At 44.4% G+C, this 14,223-nt stretch overlaps 1 protein-coding gene across 2 annotated transcripts in view; it reads left to right on the forward strand.

Annotated features, from left to right (window-relative positions):
• Nucleotides 1-14,223, forward strand: part of mettl16 (methyltransferase 16, N6-methyladenosine) — a 31,944-nt gene that overhangs the window by 928 nt on the left and 16,793 nt on the right. For both annotated transcript variants that reach the window (XM_083637515.1, XM_083637516.1), the window contains exon 3: nt 12,938-13,125. In XM_083637515.1, the coding sequence (XP_083493641.1) occupies nt 12,938-13,125 (188 nt within the window). The remainder of the gene's footprint in view (nt 1-12,937; nt 13,126-14,223) is intronic.

A 14,223-nucleotide genomic window follows, 5' to 3' on the forward strand; every position in this document is an offset into this window, starting at 1 on the left:
AGAAAAATCTAATGAGATGACCTAAATAGACTTTTTTTTTCTTCTTTGAAACACGTGTGTCCTGTGTGTACTTCTTCCTGAATAAGTGCACAGTATGTTTTCTATAATTTTATCGAGTGATAAAATTTGAGGTTATGGCATGACAAAGAAAAAAAATTGGCCCCTGGCGACAATCTGGGTTTGTCGTGTGGCCCCCAAGAAAAAATAATTGCCCACTCCTGATGTAAACGATGAAACTGATTACGGACTACTTGGCTTTGTTCTTTCTGCACATGCCCATGATGCCCTGAGATTTTCTAACTACCGTAGGCGGGCGGACAAAGTGGAGATTTTCAACACTCCGGCGACGAGAAACCCGCACAGAGTAACGTTAAAAACGTTAAAAGCTGAGCTCCAAACGTTTTCTCGTCAGGATTCCGTGTCTCTCATTTCCATGTGACAGTACGTCTGGCATAATTCACACTTTATTAATTCAATTTTCACTGCAGCGACAAAATGTAGTCTACTTGAAGAAGTGTGTGAGAAGTGTCAATTGCTTGAGTCTCACAGTCAAGGCAAGAGTTGGCAGACCTGTCAAGTTGTATTCATCACTTTTGCGCACGTTGCACAGCTGTTCAATTATATCGGCGCATGTAAACACAAAGATCGTATTAAATCACATCTCCATCAAAGCGATTGATTTCAATCAGATTGAGGAAAAAGTGTGCTTGTAAATGCAGCTAATGTTGCAAGCAGTGATTTACAGTTAAGCAAGCTGCTGCTGAAGATCACCTAATGATATTATGTTGCTACCATGAATTGAAGTTTTTGTTGACTGGAAAATCTACAACTTTGTTGAAAGTAGTGACAGTCTAAAATATATGATCTTTCTCTTCAGAAAATCTGACTTGATTGCAAGACTCAAATAAAAGCCCTGTGAGAAAAAAAGATACAAGGTCATCAACATCAACCTGAAAAAGACTAATAGCTCTGAGTTTGCCCATCAGATGCCAGTGCAAATGCCCAGGCATTAATTCCACTCATGTTTGATTACAGGGGCGTGGGGATCACAATGCAGTTTCTACTGCAATTTATTTATAACTCGCATTAATGTTAGTGTTGTAATATTGGTTACATGGTTTTGCAACTCACAACTCACAAGGTGGTTATTTATTATATGACGTGTGGATGCAGAGAGTGTGTGGGAGATTTGCGCAATGTGTGAGCCTTCTCCTTTGAGAGAGGGTCTGGTGATGCAAGGTTAAGTGTGAGCCTGAGCTGTCAAAAATGTGACATATATTATATACATTTCTAATATTGGCTCCCTCCAGGCCAATCCCGGCACTTGACTGCCGCGTAGGCGGGCGCAGGGAGTGTTCTGCCCAAAACTCCAGTGGGATCCATAATAATGCCTCCTGGCAACATGTGAATTACTGACTAATGTAGTTCATGAAGTGTCTGCATTCTCATGCCGAGCTTCCTGGAAGGAAATTGTCTTTATGAATCTCGAGTTATGTTTCATGGTCATATCTTTTTGTCATTACATCAACATAGAATATTGATAATCCAACTTTATGGCAAAATTACGTTGAATAAATGTAATTTATTATGTAGCCTACAACACAAGATATTGCAGATATTTAATCAAGCAGTGCAGAAACACCCTCTCTCACCAGTAACCCAACCCAACGAAACTCATAAGCCCTCAGGTACCTATGTGCCCACCACGCACGGATGCACACACACACACACACACACACACACACACACAGAGCCTTCACCATCGTTATTCATACCCCACTTGACTCGATTGCTTTCTTTCTGCTCGTTCAGCTTTCAGCAACAACAGCAGGAGGACACATGATTAATGCATTCACTATCGACAGAGTTGTGCATCTTCTTTCCCTTCTCCACTCGTCATGTCTGTCAGTATCTTGCTTTACGAGACTGACTACTAAATCTAACCCCCAGTAGTCCAGTCTGTTAAGCAAAGTTTGCCAGGCCAATGACCAATTGTTTCACTCCATACTCAAAAACCACACATCACAAATTGGCCCAACCACAAATTGGATTTGGGACTGTAACCCCAACATACTGCTGAGAGGTCATCTTGTGAGAAAGTGCAGGCAGGAGAACAAAGGAAAAGTGTGTCTGCTGAGATTAGTGGTGTTGACGTCAAGCGTTGAACCAGTGCAAAGCTCATGATTGCTACTGTGAGGGGTTTTGTGAAGCGCGGCGATGAGGCAGAGTAGATGGTTTCTCTCGGTTTTTAGCTGCGACCAGCAGATCTATAGGTCACACTGTCGCTCGGGCGGTTAGTCGGGCCACAAAAAGTTTGGCATGGTGTGTGTGTGTGTGACAACTCTTTTCACACATTTGGCCAGGAAATAACAACATCCAATAAGCATTAAGCGAAATGTCATACAAAGGAGGAGTGGGTAATAAATAGGCTCACAATTTTCAATAATATGTTCTTATAATAGCGGCTGTAATATCCAGTGAGGACATGGTGAACTTGGTGGAAGTCAGATGTAATCTGATCTCGAAATGTCGTATTGATATGTAAATCTGGTCTCAAACTACTTTTTTGCTGAACTGAGTCTTTTAAAAGTGCATCACTGTGTTTTGCTAGTGCACAACTTCTGTTTCCATGCAATTCACCAATTAAAGCGCAGTTGTTGGTTGTAGTCATCAAAACGTATTTACTTTTTTATTATTTCAATCAATGCAAAGTTCAAACCCTCAAACCCAGCTCCCAGTGGGCAGTGGGTGGCCTAAAGGTTATACCCAGGGGGCAAAGGGGGGTATGCTGCATTTGCCCTGCCATAAAAGGTTGGCCACCAGAAATAATATATATGACCCAGTAGGATCACAACCTATATGGACAACCCGGTCAACTTGCTGCTGGAAATCCAATATGGCCGCCTCAATATTGGCCCCTATCAGAAAATAGCTTTGGCGATAACTTTTGAACCAGATGGGCTAGAAATGCAAACTTGGTGTCTATTTCATGGTTTCAGAGCATGATAAACTCAATGGAATACTTATCTTTATGATTGGGTGTGTCTGGACCCCTAATTTGCATATTTCCAAGATGGGCGCCACCCAAAAATGAGTTTTACTATGACTTTTACAGTGACAGCTGACTGTTATGGCAAAAAGTCTGCTTTTTAAGCAATATGAACACATTTGGTCAGTTTGAGCTTTCATTTCTATGTTGTCAATATGGCTACAGTCATAAATAATGTATGGTATTACATTTTCCCTCAGATTCTATCTAGAGTTGTGGGGATGATGCAGAGAAAAATCTGAGAAAACGCCCACAATGTATCTCAAAGATGACATTTTAATAATATAAACAGAGACATACACACACCCAGACTTGCCAACAGGGCTATATAAATTAACATAGTGGTGTGCATGCAAGTAACAGAACAAAACAGTAACAGACTACTTAGTGACAAACAGAGTGAAGCGGAGTTGAGGTTGCCTACAAAAGGTTAATTTTGACCTCTATGGTGCTGTCTTGCCTGCTTCAATAAAGCCTATGGTACGATGTTATTCACTGTCACTGTTGTCATGTGTTGCACTGATCCTGCTGCATCGTGTCTCCAGTCTCTGGCAACGGCATCCTAAGTAGCATGGAATTGCCTTCTTCGCACAGGAACAGTTTTTCTGGCAGCCTTTGATACAGCTGCATGATATTGCCTTCTTCATTGACACAGGCCAGGCTGGCTCGGTAGATGCAAGGGGGACTGCATTGCCATCACTGAGAGACCATCCATACTCTGTGGAAGAAGGAATATCCGGCTTGGCGATGTGTGCACGTTTATCTGTTATGGTTGCTAGAGCAGCTCTTCTCAGGTGCAGGTCAAAAGCATTCTCTGTCGGGGGCAGCAGCTTTAGGAGGGTTGACCTATTATTGAGGAACTTGTACACTCTAAGCTTACCCAGGTCAAAATCCTCTGGGTGGTCAGTTTTGGATGTGTATACAGCAATTGTGAGGTCTCGTGCCTGATTGATGACGTCATCTGAGAGGGAATCAGAAGAGTTTTCACCAAACTCCTCAAGTGCTGGGAGATCCAGACACATGCTGGCCTTGAACGATGCCTTCTTGCCAGTGAAGAAGGGATAGCTGGTGGTATCTCTGCCACTTAAACTATGGATAAAGGGCAGGGCACGACACTGTGCGAGCCCCAGTGCTGATACCATTTGATGGACAGGGAGGTATGCATTTTGCTCTGTTCTCACCCACAGCTCTGGAAGGCATCTGAGGTGGGTTGCTGCATAGTAAAGGCACATGATGATGATGTCTGTGTCATTGGCATGGATGACAACTCTGTCAACTTTGTCATTCTGGACACTGTACAGGGTGTAGAGTATTATTCTTGTATCAGCCTCCTGTTGTGTGGATTCTAGTGCAGGGACATCTTCAATAGACCCCTCCTTGATCACCACACTCCTCGTCTCTTCTTTAAACCCCCCACCCAAGTAAAGATGTGTTGGACCAAGGGCCGACTTGAGTTTCTCATTTTCACACCATTCGTCGCAAAGGAAACTCAATAGGTTTGTCTTGTTAGCTGACAGCAAAAAACTCCAGAGGATCTGGAGCTGTGTAATGCATACTGACTTCATATTCTTTGGTAGGTTTTGGTCGAGCATATCTAAATGGTAAATGGTAAATGGCCTGCATTTATATAGCGCTTTTATCCAAAGCACTTTACAATCAGTAGGTAGTCTACATTCACCCATTCATACACTGATGGCGGCAGGCTGCCACGCAGGGTGCCTACACACCATCGGGAGCAAGGAGGGTTAAGTGTCTTGCACAAGGACACAACGACAGCAGCTGGGAGGGAGCGGGGATCGAACCGCCAACCCTTGCGTCATTGGCCGACCCGCTCTACCTCCTGAGCTAAAGCCACCCCTATATCTGTGTTCTTGCTCAGCTGTCTTAAGACTAGATTCACTGTACCGGTCACAGCAGAAGTGAATGATCTCTGTGCTGGCAGGCACATCATTCAACAGCAGACGTTGGTATCGTTCAGCGATTGTTCCAAATGTTTCACCTTTCAGGAAAGACCAATGGCGTATGGCATACATGGCATCAATAACTACTGCTGTTTTTCTGTCTTCTTTAGGCAGGTCAGGGATGCATGTAACTTTGGTCTCTTCTTTCAGGACCTTCACAAGGCTTGCCTTGGTACCTGTTCTCATCCTGCCATCTTTCTGGAAGAGGGAAGGGGGGAAGTCACTGCACTCGTGGTTGCCTATAAAGTCAACAAGGTTGAGTTCTCCGCCACTGGCTATGATTTGGGTCATGCGCAGGAGGGCAGTGATTTCATTGCTCTTGCCAGGCGCTGAGGTTTTCCCCTTAGAATTTTTGGATTTTGTGTTTTGAGTGTGGAAAGTGTTAAGCTTCATTATGCTTGTCTTCTTCTGATCACTGGACAGTGACTCACACAGTGCCCTCAGACCCAGTTCTTTCACACTGATCAAGTCGTCCTTGACTGTGGAATCAGCACACTGTCCTGTAGATATGTTGATCATGGATGATGTGGTCACTGTAAATGGGTTAGTCTCCACTGCTGCCATGACCACGACTCCGACCAGACTCATGGTGTGGGTTGGAGGAGTGGAGGTGGAGCATAGACTTGAGCTCTGCAGAGACAGCTGCAGTGAGTGGTTTTGTGTAGACCCATTTTGTCCGGGCAGCAGGGCTGAGTGTAATGCCATCCAGACTGCTTGCTTCCTTGGCATCGGCATTATAGGTCTGCTCCAGTAGCATGTCAAGAGAAACACTGTTGTGGCTGCATCTGCTCGTCTGCCAACAAATACACCTGCCATCAGTGCTTCATGTACCTCTGAAGCTGTTTCTGGTAGTTTCTTCATCTCAGCCAAATACAGAGGCAAAGACTGCTGCCCGTACTTGTAGTGGCCTGCTGCAGTGAGGTAGGCTAGCATTATTGCTGATTCACAGAGATGTCCTGTCCAGTCACCTTCCCGCTCGTAGTAGATAGACCTTTGGAGAATATCTGACATCTCCAGGAAGGTTGCCCAGAGGACTGCAGTTGGTTGCCCATTCAATGATTCCTGAAAAAGCAGCAGCTGCTCTCTTAGGACTGCCATCTCTGGACGCCTCGCCTGGATCATTTCTAACTTCTGAGTGCCAGTTGTCTCTTTCTCAAATAGGATCTTCAAGACCGACTCAACTTGTGGCTTCCAGGGCTTTGTTTCTCTGTCTGCTGCCCATGCCTCAAAGGCTTCCCAGAGCAGGCGCCACATGGCTTCACTGAGGACCTTGAGGGCATGTAATGTTTGGTAGTAGTCAGCCTTTTCACCAAACATCTTATTGGCAGTTCTTTCCTGACATAGACCTGCTGCTACAAGAAGATCCTCTGCCCCTGCATCCCTGATAATCTTGCAAATAGCCTACCGTATGTTAGTTGACCAGGTTGTTGATGTTGATGAGTCATGTGATTTTTTAAATTATAAAAGCTTAATTCTGGATCACAATATTATATAACATTTGATATCTGTAACCCCCTTTGGCCCCTGGATAGCTCATTCTCGAGTAGCCACCATCTTGGTAACATGCAAATTAGGGGTCCAGACACACCCAATCATAAAGATAAGTATTCCATTGAGTTTCTCATGCTCTGAAACCATGAAATAGACACCAAGTTTGCATTTCTAGCTCATCTGGTTCAAAAGTTATCGCCAAAGCTATTTTCTGATAGGGGCCAATATTGAGGCGGCCATATTGGATTTCCAGCAGCATGTTGACCGGGTTGTCCATATAGGTTGTGATCCTACTGGGTCATAGATATTATTTCTGGTGGCCAACCTTTTATGGCAGGGCAAATGCAGCACTCCAAAAAAAGGGGGGTTTTGCCCCCTGGGTATTAGCGAAGGACCGGCAGGCTAAGTCTGAAAGTGAAAAAGCAGTGCTTATCCCTCTTTCATTACCACCACTGAGGTGCCCTTGAGGAAGGCCCTTAACACCAATCGCTCCAGTGGAGATGCTCAGTGGCCATCAGACTGTGGTTGTACTGCAAACTAGTCACCTTTAGGTGACAGTCACCCTTTTCATCCCAAAATAGGTGGATTTCTGAGTGGTTTTATGTCCCGCCCTGGTATCTGTCACCTTTTTCACTATCCATGACTTTACATCGCTGTTCCAGGTATGAATGTGTCAAGTCAAGTCAAGTCAAGTTTATTTATATAGCCCTAATTCACAAGCATGTCTCAGAGGGCTTCACAGAAAATATGTCTAGCTAATTCTAGCTGACACAACAGTAGCAAATTACAGAATAAAGATAACATTTTAAACAATTGATAGAGAAATATAGAAAATATAGAAATGAAGGATAGAGCAGAGGAGAGAGCAGGAGAAGGGAGGAGAGCAGGGTGTGTATGAATATGAACAGGGCACTCCTGAAAAAGAGAGCATTGCTCTCAGTGAGACTCCCCCTGTCTAAATAAAGGTTAAAAAACAAAAAACAAAAAATTCTTTCACAGGTTTATATATTGACAGTATTTTTAAAATTGTTTACAGTTTTGCACTCTGTAGCTTGAAACGTTGCATTTGTGGGTTTTGGTTTGTCCCCGCCCGGCAAAACCAGTTGTTGGCTTTGAGGGTTTTTATCTAAAAGGGTCTGAAGGACTCTTCAGGTGAAAAGGGGCACCATGTGGGCTGGGCGAGGAAATCACTCTGCGTTTGTTATGCAGATGAATGCAGACAGCGAGCGAGAACATCTGTGTGCCGCTGTGAAACATATTGGTGTGGGCTGATCTTTTGTGGTTGTGCGTTGGGCAGTCAGCTGTGAATGTGTGGTCTCGCTGTAAAACCCAACTGCCTGCCTGTGTCTGTGACAGGTGTTAATTTTAGAGCTTCAGTGTGTGTGGCATCTTTCTGTCTGTTGCTCACTGACAGACAGACCAACAGGCAGACAGATGAGGAACAGCCTGTCAGTGTTTGGGCTATTTCCTGCTTTAAATATGTAATTTTTTAGAGGGTAGAAAAACATGTGAAAATACACACAGGAGGACACAAGACTGGTAAAGCAGGCAGGCCTGCTCTTTATCTGCTCTGCAACATGCCAGTTCACGTTTCCTTACTCAGCACATGGTACTCTGATAAGACCCAGACTCTTCACTCAAGACGGCTGAACAGGGGGAGAGAGTCGCCAGCCCAGAATCCTTCCCCAAAACGTCTATGGGGGTCCAAGATTAGTCACTTTGTGGTGTGGGGTCTGCTCCGGCTGGCAGAGATTTGTCTCTCTCTCTCTCCTTGCCACTAGCGAGTGTCTCTTTCTCCCAAGTCTGTCATTCCATTAGTGGGGGGATTAGCGCAGTTTTGTATTTCCGGATTAATTCATCTTCTGCAGTCACTTTAGAGATGCGAGTAATCTCGAGGAGACACCCGCTCAAATCCTCGGGGGAGATAGGTCTCCCTTCATTTTGGGGATCCTCACTGGAGAAGACTGATAGCGATGGGTAGAGACAGGATAGGTAGAGACAGGATGGGTAGAGACAGGCAGACAACGCAAAAGTAAGAGGATGTGATTGGAATGAAAGTGGAAGTAAGGAGCAGTTATGTCTGGAGGTTGGCTTGTTGCACTCATACTTTTTAAAGGCAGATGGAAGGATGGGTTGAGGAAGTATGAGTGGGTATTAAAAATGCAACAGCCTGGCTGACATTTAATTTGGAAGTAATATTTTTCATGGATTGGGAGGCAATCGTCTGTTGAAGACTTTTCACTTCCGTAATTAATGGAATGTTCAATTTTCACTTTCACACTATGTTCCTATATTATTTATGAGAGATATATTATTCAACATGTTCTTAGGAATAGGCCAAGGAATCATTATGACCCCTGGCAGGGCGATGCCCTCGTGTACGCCACATTTTAAATTGATAAATGTAAACCTGCTACGGTCGGTCGGCCGCAGCTCTTCTCCACATCCCACTGGAAAGCTAAGCTGCAGCGCCATGAGCCCTTTTCACTTCCCACCCAATTCACCCATTTTGTGTCTAAAAGGCAGGAAGTAACACAGGTGCAAGCAAAACATTAACGAAGGCCCCCCCGGGCACTGGATCACCTAAATGGATTGGAAGTTGGAAAAACCCTCGTTAATGTTTTGCTTGGACCTGTGTTACTTCCTGCCTTTTAGAGACAAAATCGGTGAATTGAGTGTGAAGTGAAAAAGGTGAATTGCCATACATCTGTCCCTTCATTATCTAATGGAGAAATTGACAAGGACATCACCTTTACATATTTCACTTGTTAATAGCGTCGCTGTGAAGGAGCCGTTGTCAGCAGCAGTGTGGTTTCTCCAAAGCCCCCTTGATTGATAGCTAGGTAGAACCTCGCCGGGCCGGCGGGCCCGTACCCCACCTGACCTGATTGATCTGAAAACCAATTAAATTGGAATTATAATTTGGGTCTTGTTGGGGCTGGCCACAGGGTTTCTGGTAACCAGCTCCAATCAGTGTTCTTGTGCTGACATGAACTGATCTGATGATGTGATTTGGTTAATTTGATGTTGGCAGTTGAGTCAACTTCTGATATTATCATCCTAGATTGAAGTGTTCCTGCCACCTGCCGTCACTAAACTGAAAATGACGACGCACAGTAGAAGAAGGTTGAGCTACCCAATTAATCCATTCTATTCACATGATGTAATGATTTTAGTTTTCACAATTAACTACCAGACTATTGGCATACAGTATCAGCGATATTTCATTTCAGGTCGTTTAGCGACGATGTTGATATTAAATCTAAAAAGGGCTATCAATGAAATAATTTTCTTCCTCAGATCATGAAGCCAATAAAAGTTTCCTCCTGATCGTAATAATAATAATAAAACAATTCATGTGGATTATATCATTTCGGCCGTAGCTGCAGTCCTGCAGTTAGGCTCATAAATCTGTTTCTTATGGGAATGGTAATTGGCTCCCATCTCAGCATCAGCGCATTTGCTTAATTGCAAAATAACTCAAATGTGGAATGCACCAGCAGCACAGAGGCAAATAAGCAGATTGCTGTTAAACCCACATGTAGTTTTAAGCGGCGGTCTCGTCACTCCTCTTCTGAGCAGTCGGAATGTGTTGAGACAGACGTAACGTGGGAGAGGAAGTTGCTGCTATTCAGCACAAAAATGTACCCAGCACAGTTAGAATAAAGTAGGTGAGCCTTGAAGGTCACACCTCTGTGTGTGTGTGCGCTTTCATGCTGATGGTGTAGGGGCCGGGGTGGAGGTGAGAGTGGTTCTTTGGTCTCCTGTCTCTCTCAGCACGAAGCTTCCCTCTGGATTAACTAGCTGCTCTTGTTCATCAATCTGAAGCTGAGCCCGGGCCTGTTCTGCCTCTCAGCACTTTCACAGGGTTGAGGGTTGTGTTCTTTGTTCTTCACTGCATCATGAGCAAACTGAAGTAGTCGCACACATCCAGCAACCTTCAAGACAGGTACTGGACCAAACATCCAGCAACCTTCAAGACAGGTACTGGAACTGGACCAAACATCCAGCAACCTTCAAGACAGGTACTGGACCAAACAAAGCCGCAAAAAGCCATCTGTTGGTTGTAGTATGTCAGTAGCTGGAAATATCACATCTGTGGGATGGCTATTAAATGATGGTTTTGCAATAACACACCTAATAATAATATGCTTCCCATCCTGATTCATCCCATTTGCCAAAGCACAGCCTTCTGACACTAGTTTGTCCCATCCCGCTTGCCGTCAGCCGTGATAACGGCGTCAGTGCCCACGTGTCGACGGCGCTCCTACGCAGAGGCAGAGGCGTAGATCACGGGCACGCTCACGCTCTGTCTGCCGTCAGCCATTGCTCCAGCGTGGCTGGATTTGCGTGCTCTCTCTTCGTCTGTACAGTAGGAGGAGGGGTTGCTATGGAGACGCAGCGTTTGCAGCGCTGCTGATGGGAGTGATTGCCGTGGTCTGCATTGCACACACACACTCTCATCACGGGTCTAAAAATAGAGGTCTGGCATGCCCGCTCTGAACGGCCTCCTAACTCTCTGTATATTGATCTTTATCCAGCAACGCCTCGCAGCAAAGATGGAATAGAGGAGAGAATATCAAAATAACAATCCGACAGATGAGAGAACAAGCATGCATGCGTCATTTGGAAAGGAAGCGTTTTATGCTGATACATCACTTTCCCCTCATTAGCTTAATTCATCCTAACCTTTGTGAATTTTTCATCTTTAAATGTCTTTACTGGTGCGTCTTTTGAGGATGTGCAGTGCGTCCCCAAAGCAGCCAGGTGTTCATCTTTCCCCCTGCGCTAAAGGCCACAGCAGCAGTTTATTAAACGGGACCATGAACCTACCTAATATGATGGTTAGTTAGTTTGTACTAGCTTCTCATTTGTATTATTATCCATACCACCACACCTGACTGTCATTTGTCTTTGCTACCACTCCTGGATGGTCACAAAGACAGATTTACCCCCATTTTGCAATCAATCTTTATTATGAAATGTTGTTGTTGGAGTCATGTTGGTGAAATTTGGTCATCAGATCTGGAAGAAGGAACAAGATCAATACATTGTTTTGCAACAGCAATCAAGTTTTTTGTTTTTTTTAATCTACACAAAAGTGAAAACAGTTTTTGTGGTTTGATTTGCTAATTTTGAAGTATGGCTGGGCGATATGGACAAAATCAAATATATTTTTTACCAAATACCTCTATCGATATTGCGACAATATGGTAGGGATGATTATTGATGCTTTCACCAAATAGTTACACAATGAGATTTTTAATAAATAATCATCAGTAATGTGGATAATGACTAAGAAGGCATATAATAGAACAGCCACAGTCTGGTAAGTTCAGAAAATGACATCACTTTACTATAATACAGCATTTAAAACCAGGAAAAGACAACACTTGTGCGAAGTTGTGCCATATCACCATATTACAATATCCAAAATCTAAGACAATATTTAGTCTCATATCAAGATGATATCAATATATTGCCCAGCCCTATTTTGAAGGCACTGGAGCTCAGATTCATAGCTTCATCTTTGTCAGTTAGTCATTCTTGTCTTCACAGCAGACTATGAATATGAGAATATGTACGGAACATGCTCAGACCAAACTTGTGAGGCGCTAGACGCAAAGTGTCTAATTACATCTACCCATGTGCGAATGAATGCGCTCACAGGAGCTTTAATTATACCTATCTCTCTCTCTCGCCCACTCACTCACCATGCCTGCTCTGCTGACAGCTGAGCTGACATCATTAAACATGTGGAGAGGAGAGGAGGGGCTGGGAGAGCTGCATGTGTGCCACTGGTAATCGGGTAGTAAGTGGGAGGTCTGGTAATGTGGAAAATGTGCATTTAATTTTCATTAACAAGGAATGGTCTGCTTTAATGTCTCACTAATTGTTCTTCATCACAGTGTGTGTCTGTGAGGAGAGGTGATGGAGGGCAATGCAGAGAGCTTCATCACAGTGTGTCTGTGAGGAGAGGTGATGGAAGCTTCATCACAGTGTGTGTCTGTGAGGAGAGGTGATGGAAGCTTCATCACAGTGTGTGTGTGTGAGGAGAGGTGATGGAGGCTTCATCACAGTGTGTGTCTGTGAGGAGAGGTGATGGAAGCTTCATCACAGTGTGTGTCTGTGAGGAGAAGTGATGGAGGCTTCATCACAGTGTGTGTCTGTGAGGAGAGGTGATGGAGGCTTCATCACAGTGTGTGTCTGTGAGGAGAGGTGATGGAGGCTTCATCACAGTGTGTGTCTGTGAGGAGAGGTGATGGATGCTTCATCACAGTGTGTGTCTGTGAGGAGAAGTGATGGAGGCTTCATCACAGTGTGTGTCTGTGAGGAGAGGTGATGGATGTGTTGCTCTTTGGCTCTTTGGGTCTGGAGTATTGTTGTTGAGAGTGGTGTGATGGACTCAAGCGGCCATATTTGTTCTTCCTTCCAGAGTGAATTTCAAAGAGCCGGAGGCGGTGCGCGCTCTGACCTGCACGCTGCTGAAGGAGGACTTTGGTTTGAGCATCGAGATCCCTCTGGAGCGCCTCATCCCCACCGTGCCGCTGCGCCTCAACTACATCCACTGGGTGGAGGACCTGATAGACGGACAGGGCCAGCCACGCAAGGGCATCGACATCGGTACCATGACCATGTGACCCTCTCATTCCTATCACACAGCACCAGGGGCGTAGTGGAGGGTAAACGCGAGTAAATGCGAGTAAACGCAGTTTACCCACCTTTTGAAATGAGGCAGATAGTTTACTCACCTATTTTCAGATCACCTGTATAAATCAATGAGGGAAAACAAGGTGGGTAAACTACTCACCTTGGATAGCTTACCCACCTCTGTATTTACCACCACACCCCTGCACAGCACTCATGTCATTAGCTTTCCTCCTCACATCTGGGCTTTGGTGTCACCATCGAGTCAAGGTGACATAATGTAATTAGCCAATTACTCATTCCTGCCGTTTAGTTGACATATTTCCTGAAGTCCTTTGTCACTCCAGCCCACAGTGATTTACTCCATAATTGTTATACCTACAGTTATAGCCGATGGCGAAATGAAGTTCAATACAAACATTTGTAATAAATGTTAAAGGTGTAATCATGTTTCTGTGGGCATAGGGCGATTCCTTTAGATGATCTTTGTGAGTCTTGCTCAGGTCTGTTCCACATGACAATCGCTTTTTATTGCCACACTAAGTAATCAGATTACATACGAGGAATTGTGCCAAGTATGCAGCGTAGCGCTCAACATCAATAATCAGAAGACAAATCAACAGGGATGCAAACTAGTCACCTTTAGGTGACAGTCACCTTTTTGATCCTAAAATAGGACACTTAATTGAATGATTTTGAGTGGTTTTGTGTCTGCCTTGGTATTTGTCACCTTTTTCACTCTGGTGACGAGTTTGCATCCCTGAATCAAGAGATAAAGTTACAACAAAATCAGAAGTGCAGTCCAGTATACACAATATACATGTGAATTAGAAGGTCCTGAGTGATCAATAGGAATTTACAATACAGGTGCCCTATGTAAGTTAAAGAGAATATAACGTAAAAGAATAGAATAAAAATACTAATATTCTGTTGAGAGAAGCAGCTTTGGGGGGGGGGGGGGGATTCTGGCCTGATATCCCTAGAGAAGCTGGCTGCCAGTGGCACAGATCAGCAAAGAGTGAAGTCCTGTTGGCAGTGGCACCTCCAGCTGGTGGTACACACCAGCCCATCCAT

This window comes from Poromitra crassiceps (genome assembly GCF_964638095.1).
Source record: "Poromitra crassiceps genome assembly, chromosome: 5".
Classification (NCBI taxonomy): domain Eukaryota; kingdom Metazoa; phylum Chordata; class Actinopteri; order Beryciformes; family Melamphaidae; genus Poromitra; species Poromitra crassiceps.